Below are 13,207 nucleotides of genomic sequence, written 5' to 3'. Positions count from 1 at the left end.
TTCCACATGTTGCACGGGACCCCTTTAATCTTTTCTTCCATTTCTTCTTTTTAAAAAAGAAGAGATGGAAGAAAGGAAAGGGGTCCCGCCAAACATGTGGAAAGTGAGAATTGGCAAATTGAGGAGCCTAGGCCCACAACAGGCACAGCCACACACACGCGGGCCCCAGTGAAAATGCCGTTTGGGTGGCGCCGATGCGGGGGCCACGCCGCCGACACTCATCATCACCATCGCCATCATCAGCAGCCCGTCAGTTGCTCGGGCCCAGCGCGTGGTCGGGGTTGTTTGCACACATCCGCCTGGCTGCCCGGATCCCACTCACCAAGCTTCTCACGGTTAATGGAAAGGCCCAGGGGGCTGGTAAGAGTGAGAATGGGAATCAAGGACCACAACAAGGTGTAAAAAAACCTGGTTTTAGCAGCCTTTTCCTTTTCCTTTCGGGTCATATCACAATTTCAGTTTTCAATAAAAATCTAATTTTTGGGGTCCCTATCGCAAACTTGAAACTCACAATCCTGGAGACAGTACTGTACTTCATTGGTTCCTTAGCCAAAATTTTATATGAAGTACTATGGTAGGCCATCGGTAATGAAGGGGTTAAGAACATAAGAGCGTAAGGAGTCTGCAAGGGGGCGTCAGGCCTGTACAAGGCAGCTCTTGTGTACCTAACCCCACCAAACATTACCATCCATGAATTTATCTTATACTTTGCTGTGTGTCTATTGTATTGAGACCCATGAAATGACTGCTAAGCCTGTTCCACTCGTTCATTATGGTAGACCAATTCTTGCCTATAACTGTGTATACCATTGTTGAGCCTGAGCTTATCACATTTCATACCAAATCTAAGCTAGTTTTTTAGCTATGGCCTTATAAATAGCAGTCTTAGCCTGTTCTGTTTGCACCTTTGCTGCTCTAAGAGCAACTTCTTGTTCTAAAATTTCCAGCTCTAGCCTCCTCTTCTTTTCAATATGAAGAGCTTCTTCTTTATCCACAAGAAGGAAGCTATGAGCTGGCTGTGATACTGCTGGCTGAGGATTGGTAGATGAAGCATAGAGTGTGGTGGCTGGTGTAGGGGAAGACTGTCTGGGGTCAGGCTGTACCATTATTGGCTCCTCCTCCTTCTTAAATAGCCTGTTGGTTAAGTTAAAAGTAATGCATGTTGAAAAAGTATTGATATGATTAAATAAATTTAGAATCATAATAAATATTGATGTATACCATTGTTAATTAAGGTTGGCACTCCATGCACTGAATTAAGAAATTAAATTTAAATGAAAAAGATATGGTAACTGTTGACAGCAGAATCAAAGGAAGAAGTGACTGACATGTTTAACAGATGGAAGGAAGAAATGGAGCAGAGGGGATTAAAAATAAACATAGAAAAGACAAAATTGATGGTGACAGGAAATAAGGCAAGAGAAAGGATTCAGTCAGGAAAATGGCCATGTGGATGCTGTGGAAGAGGAGTGGGAGCAAATTCTGTATTATGTAGTGAGTGTAAGAAATGGTGTCATCAACGATAATCAGGTCTGAGAAATCTGCGAAGGGTACAGAACTTTGTATGTCCAAGATGTGTGAGGGAGGGGGATGATGGTGATGGTAGTGATGATGATGAGGATGCCGGGCTGGTGGTGGACGGAGGTGTGTTGAAGGAAGTACAGTAGGTCTGCTACCTGAGAGATGTGTTGGACTGTGAAGCAGGAGTGGAGAGAGCAGTGAGAGCGAGGGTGGCAGCTGCATGGGATAGATGGCGAGAAATAGCCAGTCTATTAGTGAACCGCAACATAGGATTGAAGAGCAGAGGAAGGATTTACGAGGCCAGTGTGAGAAGTGTTCTTTTGTATGGAGCAGAAATATGGGCACTGACGAACAGACTGATGGATGTTCTGTGCAGTTGTGATCGCAGGATGCTGAGATACATGGCAGGAGTGAGGTGGCAGGATGGAAGGTCAAGCAGTGACGTGGCGGAGATGTGTGGGGTTGAGGACCTTTCTGTTAAATTGAGGCAGAGAAGATTGAGATGGTTTGGACATGTGAAAAGGGCAGAGGGGGGCATGTTAAATGAGGTGGAGGAGTTGAGAGTTGAGGGACGACGGCCAGTGGGAAGGCCTAAGAAAAAGTGGAGCAGATGTGTGATGGAGGATATGAATATATTGGGAATAGAGGAATGTAATGGCACAAGATCGACAGATGTGGAGGAGAGTCATCGCCCGTCCAACCCCACCTTGAATGGGAAAATATGGACATTAAACGACAATGATGATGATGATGAACTATTGATTTTCTATATTTTTATTCATACTTTTATGCAACAAAAAAAGCAACTAGTTTGTGGTAAGCACACTGCAAATTGACTTGGGAAACTCCAAATGAGGGAGAAAATAATTGTAAATTGATTTCTAGATAGAGTTTGAAAAATAAATAAAATAAAAAAATTCAAAGTCCAAATAGATGCTAAGATGTAAAGCAGGTTTCACCCGAAGAATAGAGAAAAATTGATGTATGCATGAACATTACTAAAATACACACAGCAGCAAATTTAACTACAGTACCTTCTCGAGTTTCGCGCTCACTTCGTTCTGAAGGTATAGCGCTAAACTTGAGGATCGCAAAACTCGAGGTATTGAAAACACTGAAAAAGCGCTTATCTGTTCTGACCCATGGAGTTTTTGTTTTTGTTTTTTTTAACATGTGGGTTATGGCGCCGGTAGACTATCCATCTGGGCCTGATGGTCGGCCCGAGCCCGTCATGGTGCAGGCAACTGTTTATAGTGGTGCCATTATAATTGGCTCATGCTGCCCCCCGGAGCTCACTTTTTTTCCTCCTTTACTCCCTTGTTATCTCAAAATACGTACCTTGGAAAAAGGAAGAAAACACAAAGAGAGAACGGGTCGTTTAAAGCCAATGATGAAGCCTTACGATTGGCCAAGCTCTGAAAACACGCTTGTGATTCGCTGGGAGTCCGGTGACGTCATCGCCGGCGCTCACCCGGTCAGCGGCCTCGCTGCCTTGGGGCGGTGTCACACTAGCCGTTTTCCTCTTACTGTTGTGGCTACTGGCAACGCCCTTGCGCCCATCCGGGAGCGAGTTGTCGGTTGTCCGTAAGCTGGAGTCACACTGGGCCTTTTTCTTCCCACCGCGTTGGCGGCAGCTTGGGCAACCGGCAAATCCAACTTTTCCTGGTGTACGTCACACACGGCCAAGGTCGGTTGCCCGTAACCACATCCACAACGTAAACAAAGCACTTGCCGTGTATCTACATAGCGTCGTCTGCTAAAATAAGGGCTGTCGCGGCTTGTGCTGCCATTACCCAAGTTATGGACTTGTTGCTGCAGTTTAATGGAAGGAAGAAGCTGTTGTGGGTGTGGCGTGCCTGTGGTTCATCCATGTCAGTTCTCATTGTCACCAATGCGCGTGAGCGGCCGGCCCACCCATTTAGACTCCGACCACAAACACGTGGATCGAGTAACAACAAAGACACACACATGCACGCACACACCAGACTCATCATGAACCATGGCAGATGTTTCTCACAAACAAAAATGGCTTTGCCATTTCCTAGAGTGTGTTAGAACTTTTTTGGTGAGTGGTTCATACAAACCAAACATACCCAATGGCAAGAAGAGAGCAGTGTTAAAGACGAATGCTCTCTTCTTGCCAAGAGCTAGGTTTGGTTCATGTGAGCCACTCACCAAATACGTTCTAACACACTCAAGAAATGGTGAAGTCGTTTCTGTTTGTCAGAAACATCTGCAATGGTTCCTAATGTGTGTGTGTGTGTGTGTGTGTGTGTGTGTGTGTGTGTTGTTATTCGATCCATATGTTTATGTGGTTGAGTCTAGATGGGTGGGTTGGCCGAGCACGCGCAGTGGTAACAAGGAGAACTGGCATGGAGGAACCACAAGCATGCCACACCCACAACTGTTTATTCCTTCCATTTAACTGCAGCCACAAGTCCATAACTTGGGTAATGGCAGCACAAGCCGCGACAGCCCTTGCTTTAGCAGACGACGCCATTTTGATACAAGGCAAGTGCTTTGTCTACGTTGTGGATGTGGATACGGGAAACCGACCTTGGCCATGTGTGACGCACACCAGGAAAAGTTAGAGTTGCCGGATGCCCTAGTTGCTGCCAACGCAGTGGGAAGAAAAAAGTCCTGTGTGACACCAGCTTATGGACAACCGTGAACTCGCTCTCGGTTGGGCGTACGGGTGTTGCCTGTAGCTCCAACAGTCGGACGAAAACGGCCATTGTGACACCGCCTTAAGGCAGTGAAGCCGCTGATAGGGTGAGCGTCGGCGATGACGTCATCGGACTCCAAGCAAATCACAAGCGTGTTTTCAGAACTGTCAGCCAATTGTAAGGCAGCCTCCTTCAACTGCGGCTTCAAAACGACCCGTTCTCTCTCTCTTGCCATAGCCACAATGTCTGGAGGAAAACATCCAGTGTGATACTACCTTTAAAGGTAACGTGCACGACGCCGATGATAAGTAGACATGACCCGTACGTGTCAAAGCAGTGCGAAACTCGGGGTGATAATGCGCGAATCGGGATGGTAAGAATTTAGTACTAACCGCAAAACTCGGATAGCGCGAAACTCGAGAGGGTACTGTAGAGGAATTCCTATTGAAACCTTTTATTATGACAACTTTGCTGTGTGCCATACACTAAGAGCATGTGCACTCAAGCATGGCAAAAGAAAAAAAATGCATTTGTGAAGTTATTTTCATGGCACCTAACATATACCTTTTGGGTCCCAGACAATCATGGAAGTGTGCAAATCTATTACAGTCAGGTTAGACAAATATGCATTTTTTCTGCAAAGTAATCATGCAACTTTGCAATTTGATAAACCCTCGCTATAACAAACTGATTGGGGAGAAGGAGGTGATGTATCCGAAGATCCATTAAGTCCGAGAGGTCCAAACTTTTCATATACGTATAACAAACTTTGTTCGGTATACGAGCTTAAAGTTCTCTTTTGGTGTTTATTATTGTAACTAAAAATGTCTCTTCATGACTCCAGATGAAAGGTGATTCACGAAAGGACAAGAATGAAAGTGCTTACAATAGAGCGGACAAATTCTGCCGGCCCACTAAGGAACTGAACCCCTCACCTACCAAACTTTATCAGTGAATTCCCGCAGACACAGAACTGTACCAAAAAGTTTGCTGAGTTCTGTGAAAGCGAGCATTAATTTATTTCTCAGTGCGTTAATAAACTAAACAGGTACCGTCAACTGGGGTGACTTCGGACAAAAAGTGGATAAAAAGGTGACATGTTGATAACTCGCAGCCAGTTGCAACAAGCTTGATGATTTTAGAGTTAGAATTTGTCTTTTGCCTTATAGTTTTTTAATAAGAATGTTGTTTTCATGAGACACGTTTCTGTTTTGAAAACAAGGACAATACTCTATTGGGCGTATTATAAGACATTTCGCTGCCCAAGAACACATATTTGACAAGGCTTTCATAGGAGTTGTGGGCATTTACAGGAGTAGTTGTATGACCCTGGTGGTAGTTTGACCCTTCCTCTCTACCGTGAACATAAAGAAACACTCATTAGAACCCGACTGCCTCCCTCTTTGACCTTTAGAAATAGCTGATGTAAGAAGCCAAAGTGTCTTATAATACCGGCCTATGTGTTTTTGAGATTTTGTAAAATTTACCCCCTTGGAAAACTTCTGGCAGGAACGATCTGTATTACACACAACATCAAAACTAGAGAAAACAATCAGAAACATGCTTATCTATTCTATTCAGGGGTGCTTAACATATCCTTCACACCTGTAAATGTCACTTGAATGGAGGCATGTCGAAAAATGGCTCAAAATGGGGTAACTTTGGACACCTAAATATAACTACATATTGTGGGATGACTAAGGCGGGGTTCCCACTATTCCGTCTTCATGGATCCGTCAACCGTCAGTGACGTCATCAATGGAGCCCAGGGTCCGCACGGAGCCCATCCAGAGATGAACTCAAGTTAACTTTTGTGTCTGTAACGGTGGTGGTGGTGCCAGTTCAGTGATGTTGAATATCCTACATATCATGAAAATATGAAATAGAAGTACTTAGCTACAAAATAACATATACAAGAATAAATTTCTAGTGAAATGCATCATGATAAAATCTAATAAATGAAATGTAAAATAGTGTGCACTTCAAAGAGCCCTAACACACTTGAATGTTGCCCTACCATTATAAAAAACTATTGTGGTGATTGTGATCATTAAGCTTAAAAAAAAAACTAAAACTAAAACTGTGCTCTACATCTTAATAGTTTTTTTGTAATAACATTTTTTTTCAAAATTACTGACCATTTTTTTACTTCCCTGCTACTACTGACCTGAAATGTGGGAGCTTCTTTTCCAAGATTTTTGCCAATTTTTTCCCCGGTTCAACAGTGTCCGAAGTCACATCCGGAATGTGCGAACAGGCTCAGGTACGTAAACCCAATGAAATATAGCCACTGTCCGAAGTCCCCCAATGGTGTCCGAAGTCCCCCCAGATATGGGGTGCCTTCGGACGCCCATATTTTTTCACTTAGCACAAAAACTATTAAGTTTTGTGAAAATGTTGCACCATGTAATTGCAGCTCTTAACAATACAGTACAGAGTAAATGCACACTCAGCATAGATCCCAGGCCTAGAAACAAAAAATTCATAAGAAAAAAAACCTTGAAAACTGTCCGAAGTCACCCAAGTTGATGGTAACCCAAGAAATAGCAGAGGTGGGCAAGTGCGGTACTTAGTGCGGTAGTATCACATCACAAAAAAAGTACCGCACTACCGCAAAATTTCTGAAAATACCACACTAAAAAATCCTGCTACTTTTTTGCAGTACTTTGGAAATTATCGAAGACGACATTTGCAGTGCGGTATGCTCACAGAAATGCTTTTTTTAATTTTTTTTACTTTACAGTGAATCAATCTTTCTGACTTTTCAGTTATTGTTCAAAATTAAATACTAAATAGACAGACTAAACTACTGCACTGCGAGTCTTCTTTAACCAGCGCGGTGCTGACCATTTCAACCCCGGACCCGTCCCTGGTGCCTGCCGATATCTTTTTTTAATGAGCTTAAAAAATCCAAAGCAATTGTAAGATAATGGAAAAACATGCAAAAACGGGTTTAGCAAAGTGAAGTATTTTTTATTTTGACTACCACTACTGCAGTACCGCACACTGCGTACCGCACTGGGAAAGAAAAAAATGGGACCGCACTACCGCAACTGCACTACTCCGGAAAAAGTACTGCACTACTGGTTTTTCAGTGCCGTGCCCACCTCTGATGAAATAGCATCAACATTACGATCTTAAGTGGTGAAGTAGCCCATACCTTTCATCCTCGTAGCCGATGGTCGCTAGGGGATAAGTAGGTGGCTCATCATTTGGCCGATCGTGGCAGCCACCTATCACCACAGTATTGCTCCCCAGGATGTCAGCGACGAGGTTGTCCAGCTGTGAGAGAGGAGGAGGAGCCAGACCACCACCTAGAATTAAGATGTAATATGTCATTGTAATAATGTCAACAATGAAAGTACAAGCATGTGAATTATTATAAAATGGCTCAAAAAGTTGTACACTATATTAGAAGAACAACTTGCACTCTGCCATTCATTAAGAATTGAAGTCTATCAAGATGCATGTTCATGCTGCCATTGAAACCTTTACAGATGCACATTAAATACCTGATAGTTTTCACTCACTATTATGCTGCCTGTGTCTTTGTCTCCTGTCAGTCCCAGTACAGCTTGAGTCCCCGGTCTTCCCTTTTCTTCCTTCCTCCCACTACACCACAGGGCTGCAGGTATGGTCAGCTGATTACACCACCACAGGGTATTATTCTAGTGTTTGCCCATACTCACCCCTCGCAACCAAAATTAGCTAGGGGGCCATTGAGACTTCGGGGAATGCGGTGGTAAACATGAAATGCGTCGCAAATGCATAGTTTTTGAGTTATGAGGGGTTGAAAAATACCCTAGATGTAGGGAAATTCCTTACAATTACTTAGATGTAGGAAAATTTCATACATTCCGGGTTTTTTTTTACAACGTACGGAAACCACGCAAGGTAATTATTGAAAATCACTCCGCACCTCGAAAATATGATATTACGCCTCCATATTGTACTTAAGGGCATATTATACATACGGAAGATGTATTTACATGGCGACGCCATTGCAATATGAGCAGTGTTGCCAACGATCCGGTTAGCAATGATACGCTAGGTGAGACCAGGTCCACCACGCGTGGTTATTTTTTTTTTTTTTTTGGGGGGGGGAACACGCACCTTTACCTAATACTATTTCCGATGGTACGCTAGGTTAGCGATGGTACGCTAGGTTAGCGATGGTACGCTTAGTTAGCCAATAGCCCATGCATGTGAGACCAGGTCCACCACGCGTGGTTATTTTTTTTTTTAGGACACGCACCTTTACCTAATACTATTACCGATGGTATGCTTGGTTAGCGATGGTACGCTTAGTTAGCCATTAGCCCACGCATGTGAGACCAGGTCCACCACGCGTGGTTATTTTTTTTTTAGAACACACACCTTTACCTAATACTATTACCGATGGTACGCTTTGTTAGTGATGGTACGCTTAGTTAGCCATTAGCCCACGCATGTGAGACCAGGTCCACCACGCGTGGTTATTTTTTTTTAGAACACGCACCTTTAACAGGGGGGGGTCGAGGGGGGCGAAGCCCCCTCGTTAGCAGGTCGTAAAGTTCAGTTGGAGTAGTTTAAATATGCTCCCCCACCCAAATACCCCGAGTTCACGCAGGTCCCCCAAGATCGTTGGGGGAAGGGGATTAATTCAGCTTCCTTACTTTTAAGTACTTTGTTTTTTTTTACTATGATATATGGAGGCGTATTATCGTATTCTGAAGGCGTGGAGTCAATATCCACAATCATCTTGTATACTGGGAATATGAGCCCGTGAAGCAGATTCAAAATCCGGTCAGTAAGGATTCACGTGTTCGAACAGCTCGGGCAAGAGGTTTGAGAGCCTGCACAAGCCGCAGTAGTGTTAAAGGCGCAGTGTTGGATGGATCCCGGCTAGCCGGTGGTTTTACTTGTGTCAGTGATAAACAATGAAGATACACTGCGTTTGGTGCCACAGACTCTACTTGGAGGACAGAACCCTTGTGATGAGGTGACAACCTACTAGAGAGAGAGGCCATGAGTGTGGTGGAGGTGTTTATGTGAGCACAGATGGCCACCAGTGCCACGCCAGATGGTGAGGTGAGCATCGTTTGGTGGGTTCGCTACGCTTCTCTCCCAAAACAAGCTTGGGGATCCACTGAGTGCGTGGTTTTCGTATGGGAAACACTAAATTCGTCGCAAACGCTTATTTTAGTGGTGATGGGAGGAAAAATTCCCTAAATTTAGGGAATTTCCCTAGATCTTGGGAGTTTTTATCCCCCCCCCACACTAAAAAAATACGCGAATGCGACGGATTTCGTGTCCCCCACCCAAAACCCTGCATTCCCACCAGGTCCCCAGGCTTGTATGGGGGGGAGGGGGGAGTATGGGCAAACACTAGAATTTTACCAAAGTTTGTACACTATATTAGAAGAACAACTTGCACTCTGCCATTCATTATGAATTGAAGTCTATCAAGATGCATGTTCACGCTGCCATTGAAACCTTTACAGATGCACATTAAATACCTGATAGTTTTCACTCACTATTATGCTGCCTGTGTCTTTGTCTCCTGTCAGTCCCAGTACAGCTTGAGTCCCCGGTCTTCCCTTTTCTTCCTTCCTCCCACTACACCACAGGGCTGCAGGTATGGTCAGCTGATTACACCACCACAGGGTATTATTCTAGTGTTTGCCCATACTCACCCCTCGCAACCAAAATTGGCTAGGGGGCCATTGAGACTTCGGGGAATGCGGTGGTAAACATGAAATGCGTCGCAAATGCATAGTTTTTGAGTTATGAGGGGTTGAAAAATACCCTAGATGTAGGGAAATTCCTTACAATTACTTAGATGTAGGAAAATTTCATACATTCCGGGTTTTTTTTTACAACGTACGGAAACCACGCAAGGTAATTATTGAAAATCACTCCGCACCTCGAAAATATGATATTACGCCTCCATATTGTACTTAAGGGCATATTATACATACGGAAGATGTATTTACATGGCGACGCCATTGCAATATGAGCAGTGTTGCCAACGATCCGGTTAGCAATGATACGCTAGGTGAGACCAGGTCCACCACGCGTGGTTATTTTTTTTTTTTTTTGGGGGGGGGAACACGCACCTTTACCTAATACTATTTCCGATGGTACGCTAGGTTAGCGATGGTACGCTAGGTTAGCGATGGTACGCTAGGTTAGCGATGGTACGCTAGGTTAGCGATGGTACGCTTAGTTAGCCAATAGCCCATGCATGTGAGACCAGGTCCACCACGCGTGGTTATTTTTTTTTTTAGGACACGCACCTTTACCTAATACTATTACCGATGGTATGCTTGGTTAGCGATGGTACGCTTAGTTAGCCATTAGCCCACGCATGTGAGACCAGGTCCACCACGCGTGGTTTTTTTTTTTTAGAACACACACCTTTACCTAATACTATTACCGATGGTACGCTTTGTTAGTGATGGTACGCTTAGTTAGCCATTAGCCCACGCATGTGAGACCAGGTCCACCACGCGTGGTTATTTTTTTTTAGAACACGCACCTTTAACATGGGGGGGTCGAGGGGGGCGAATCCCCCTCGTTAGAAGGTCGTAAAGTTCAGATGGAGTAGTTTAAATATGCTCCCCCACCCAAATACCCCGAGTTCACGCAGGTCCCCCAAGATCGTTGGGGGAAGGGGATTAATTCAGCTTCCTTACTTTTAAGTACTTTGTTTTTTTTTACTATGATATATGGAGGCGTATTATCGTATTCTGAAGGCGTGGAGTCAATATCCACAATCATCTTGTATACTGGGAATATGAGCCCGTGAAGCAGATTCAAAATCCGGTCAGTAAGGATTCACGTGTTCGAACAGCTCGGGCAAGAGGTTTGAGAGCCTGCACAAGCCGCAGTAGTGTTAAAGGCGCAGTGTTGGATGGATCCCGGCTAGCCGGTGGTTTTACTTGTGTCAGTGATAAACAATGAAGATACACTGCGTTTGGTGCCACAGACTCTACTTGGAGGACAGAACCCTTGTGATGAGGTGACAACCTACTAGAGAGAGAGGCCATGAGTGTGGTGGAGGTGTTTATGTGAGCACAGATGGCCACCAGTGCCACGCCAGATGGTGAGGTGAGCATCGTTTGGTGGGTTCGCTACGCTTCTCTCCCAAAACAAGCTTGGGGATCCACTGAGTGCGTGGTTTTCGTATGGGAAACACTAAATTCGTCGCAAACGCTTATTTTAGTGGTGATGGGAGGAAAAATTCCCTAAATTTAGGGAATTTCCCTAGATCTTGGGAGTTTTTATCCCCCCCCCCACACTAAAAAAATACGCGAATGCGACGGATTTCGGGTCCCCCACCCAAAACCCTGCATTCCCACCAGGTCCCCAGGCTTGTATGGGGGGGAGGGGGGAGTATGGGCAAACACTAGAATTTTACCAAAGTTTGTACACTATATTAGAAGAACAACTTGCACTCTGCCATTCATTATGAATTGAAGTCTATCAAGATGCATGTTCATGCTGCCATTGAAACCTTTACAGATGCACATTAAATACCTGATAGTTTTCAAATCATAACAATACCAAAGACTTGTTGCACCAGCGTTGATCATGGTAAATGAAAATGGTAAAGGATCAAGAAGTGATCACAACAGTACAATTTCCATATTTGGTTTTCTAATATGTAGTACTGTAAAGGTCTATGCTAGTAGTACTCTGACAGGGGGAGGTTCAGTTCGTATGTGTTATATGGGTGCTATACTGACCTTCAATGTTGGTTTACAGCAGTGTCCATAAGTCTTGTAGAAAGAAATATCATATATTCTAAAACTATTGTTTCAGTGACACTGCAAGGTAAACTTGGGACAGGAAAATGTCAATGGATGGATGAGGGGAAATTGTCAAACACCTGCTAATATTAAGATGATCATGTTACTGGCAAGTATTGTTGATCCTTACTAATATTTGTTTGTCTGCTAGATAAAGTTGTATGCGTCTCACCTCTTGCCTGCCGCTGCTTTTTCTCAAGTGGAAGCTGCCGCAGTGTAGTTTGACGAGGCAATGATTTCATATCGTGAAACACAAAAAACATTTCTTACCTGTGGCAGTGGGGTCTTGCTTCTGGGCGGAGATATTGATCTTCGCATTTGCCTGAATAGACTGCCACTTCTTTTGGCAGTCCTTGGTGGTCCTGCCGCGGGGAAAAGACTCCGTCAGGCGTCGGGTGATGTCCTCCCAGGCAGCTGCCTTCCCCCGGGCATTGACGACACTAAAGTCTGCCTTTATTGTTGATTTGTGCTCTTGATATAACTGGGCCAGGCAGAGCATTTCCTCCTGACTCCAGTTATCTTTTCTCCTCCTCTGCTCGGCGGTGAGAGGGGAAGAAATCGCCCCAGGGGAAGGAGAACAACTTGAACGCTCTGCCATCTTGGGATCATCTCTAGTTTTAACGGGGCCGACATAAACAATGCCATTATAAAGTTGAAGCAACTGGCGGCCATCTTCAGTTCAGTTCAGCAGTAGGCGTGGGATAAGCCTTGGCATCGGCTCCCACTAAACTGTTTCTTTAGTTGTGCTGCAGTTCCTGTGTTTTTCTGTGTCTTGTTTTCCAGATAGTTTTAATATATTCTTTTCTTTCTTGTATATCATTGATTCTTTGTTCACCAAAAATTAGTGTTTCTGCTATTATTTTTTGTGCTATGTGAAGTTAGCTGAAAGTTAAATTTGCTTCTTATATCTTCATATTGATCCTGTACATTCTCAAAGAAAATGTTCTAATGTTACCTTGTCACAGTCATCATATGGACATCGCTCACTCTTTCCTTGGTAGTCATTTCTCCAGTTTAAACTTAGCGTGTTGGTTCTTGCTCTCATCATTAATCTTGATTCTTCAGTGTTGTCTATCCAGCTTTCTTCTTCTATATTACTCTTGTATTTTCTGTATATACTTAGTGTAGATTTCTGTTCTGCTTCCCTTCTCCACCTTGATGTATCCCATTCTTTGATTTTTGTTATAATACTTTCCTTCTTTACATCTTTTATTTCTCTAAGTGTCA

The 13,207-nt window shown here is 44.0% G+C and overlaps 1 protein-coding gene across 2 annotated transcripts; it reads right to left on the bottom strand.

Annotated features, from left to right (window-relative positions):
* Window positions 1–517: 517 nt before the first annotated feature.
* LOC126989155 (uncharacterized) lies at window positions 518–12,657 on the bottom strand. Of its 2 annotated transcripts, none has more exons than XM_050847715.1 (3): window positions 12,251–12,657; window positions 7,348–7,501; window positions 518–1,134 (listed from the first exon to the last, which is right to left on the bottom strand). In XM_050847715.1, the coding sequence occupies exons 1-3, from the start codon at window positions 12,576–12,578 to the stop codon at window positions 846–848; spliced, it is 771 nt and encodes a 256-aa protein (XP_050703672.1). In that variant the 5' UTR covers window positions 12,579–12,657; the 3' UTR covers window positions 518–845. The 2 variants fall into 2 exon arrangements, 1 of the variants encoding a protein (XP_050703672.1); XR_007742934.1 differs by lacking the exon at window positions 518–1,134 and adding an exon at window positions 4,302–6,004 and having other exon boundaries at window positions 12,251–12,652.
* Between the last annotated feature and the right edge of the window lie 550 nt (window positions 12,658–13,207).

Source organism: Eriocheir sinensis, unplaced genomic scaffold (assembly GCF_024679095.1).
Source record: "Eriocheir sinensis breed Jianghai 21 unplaced genomic scaffold, ASM2467909v1 Scaffold1077, whole genome shotgun sequence".
Taxonomy (NCBI): domain Eukaryota; kingdom Metazoa; phylum Arthropoda; class Malacostraca; order Decapoda; family Varunidae; genus Eriocheir; species Eriocheir sinensis.
The sequence above is the reverse complement of the archived record's forward strand: the minus strand, read 5'-3'. Positions and strand labels throughout refer to the sequence as shown.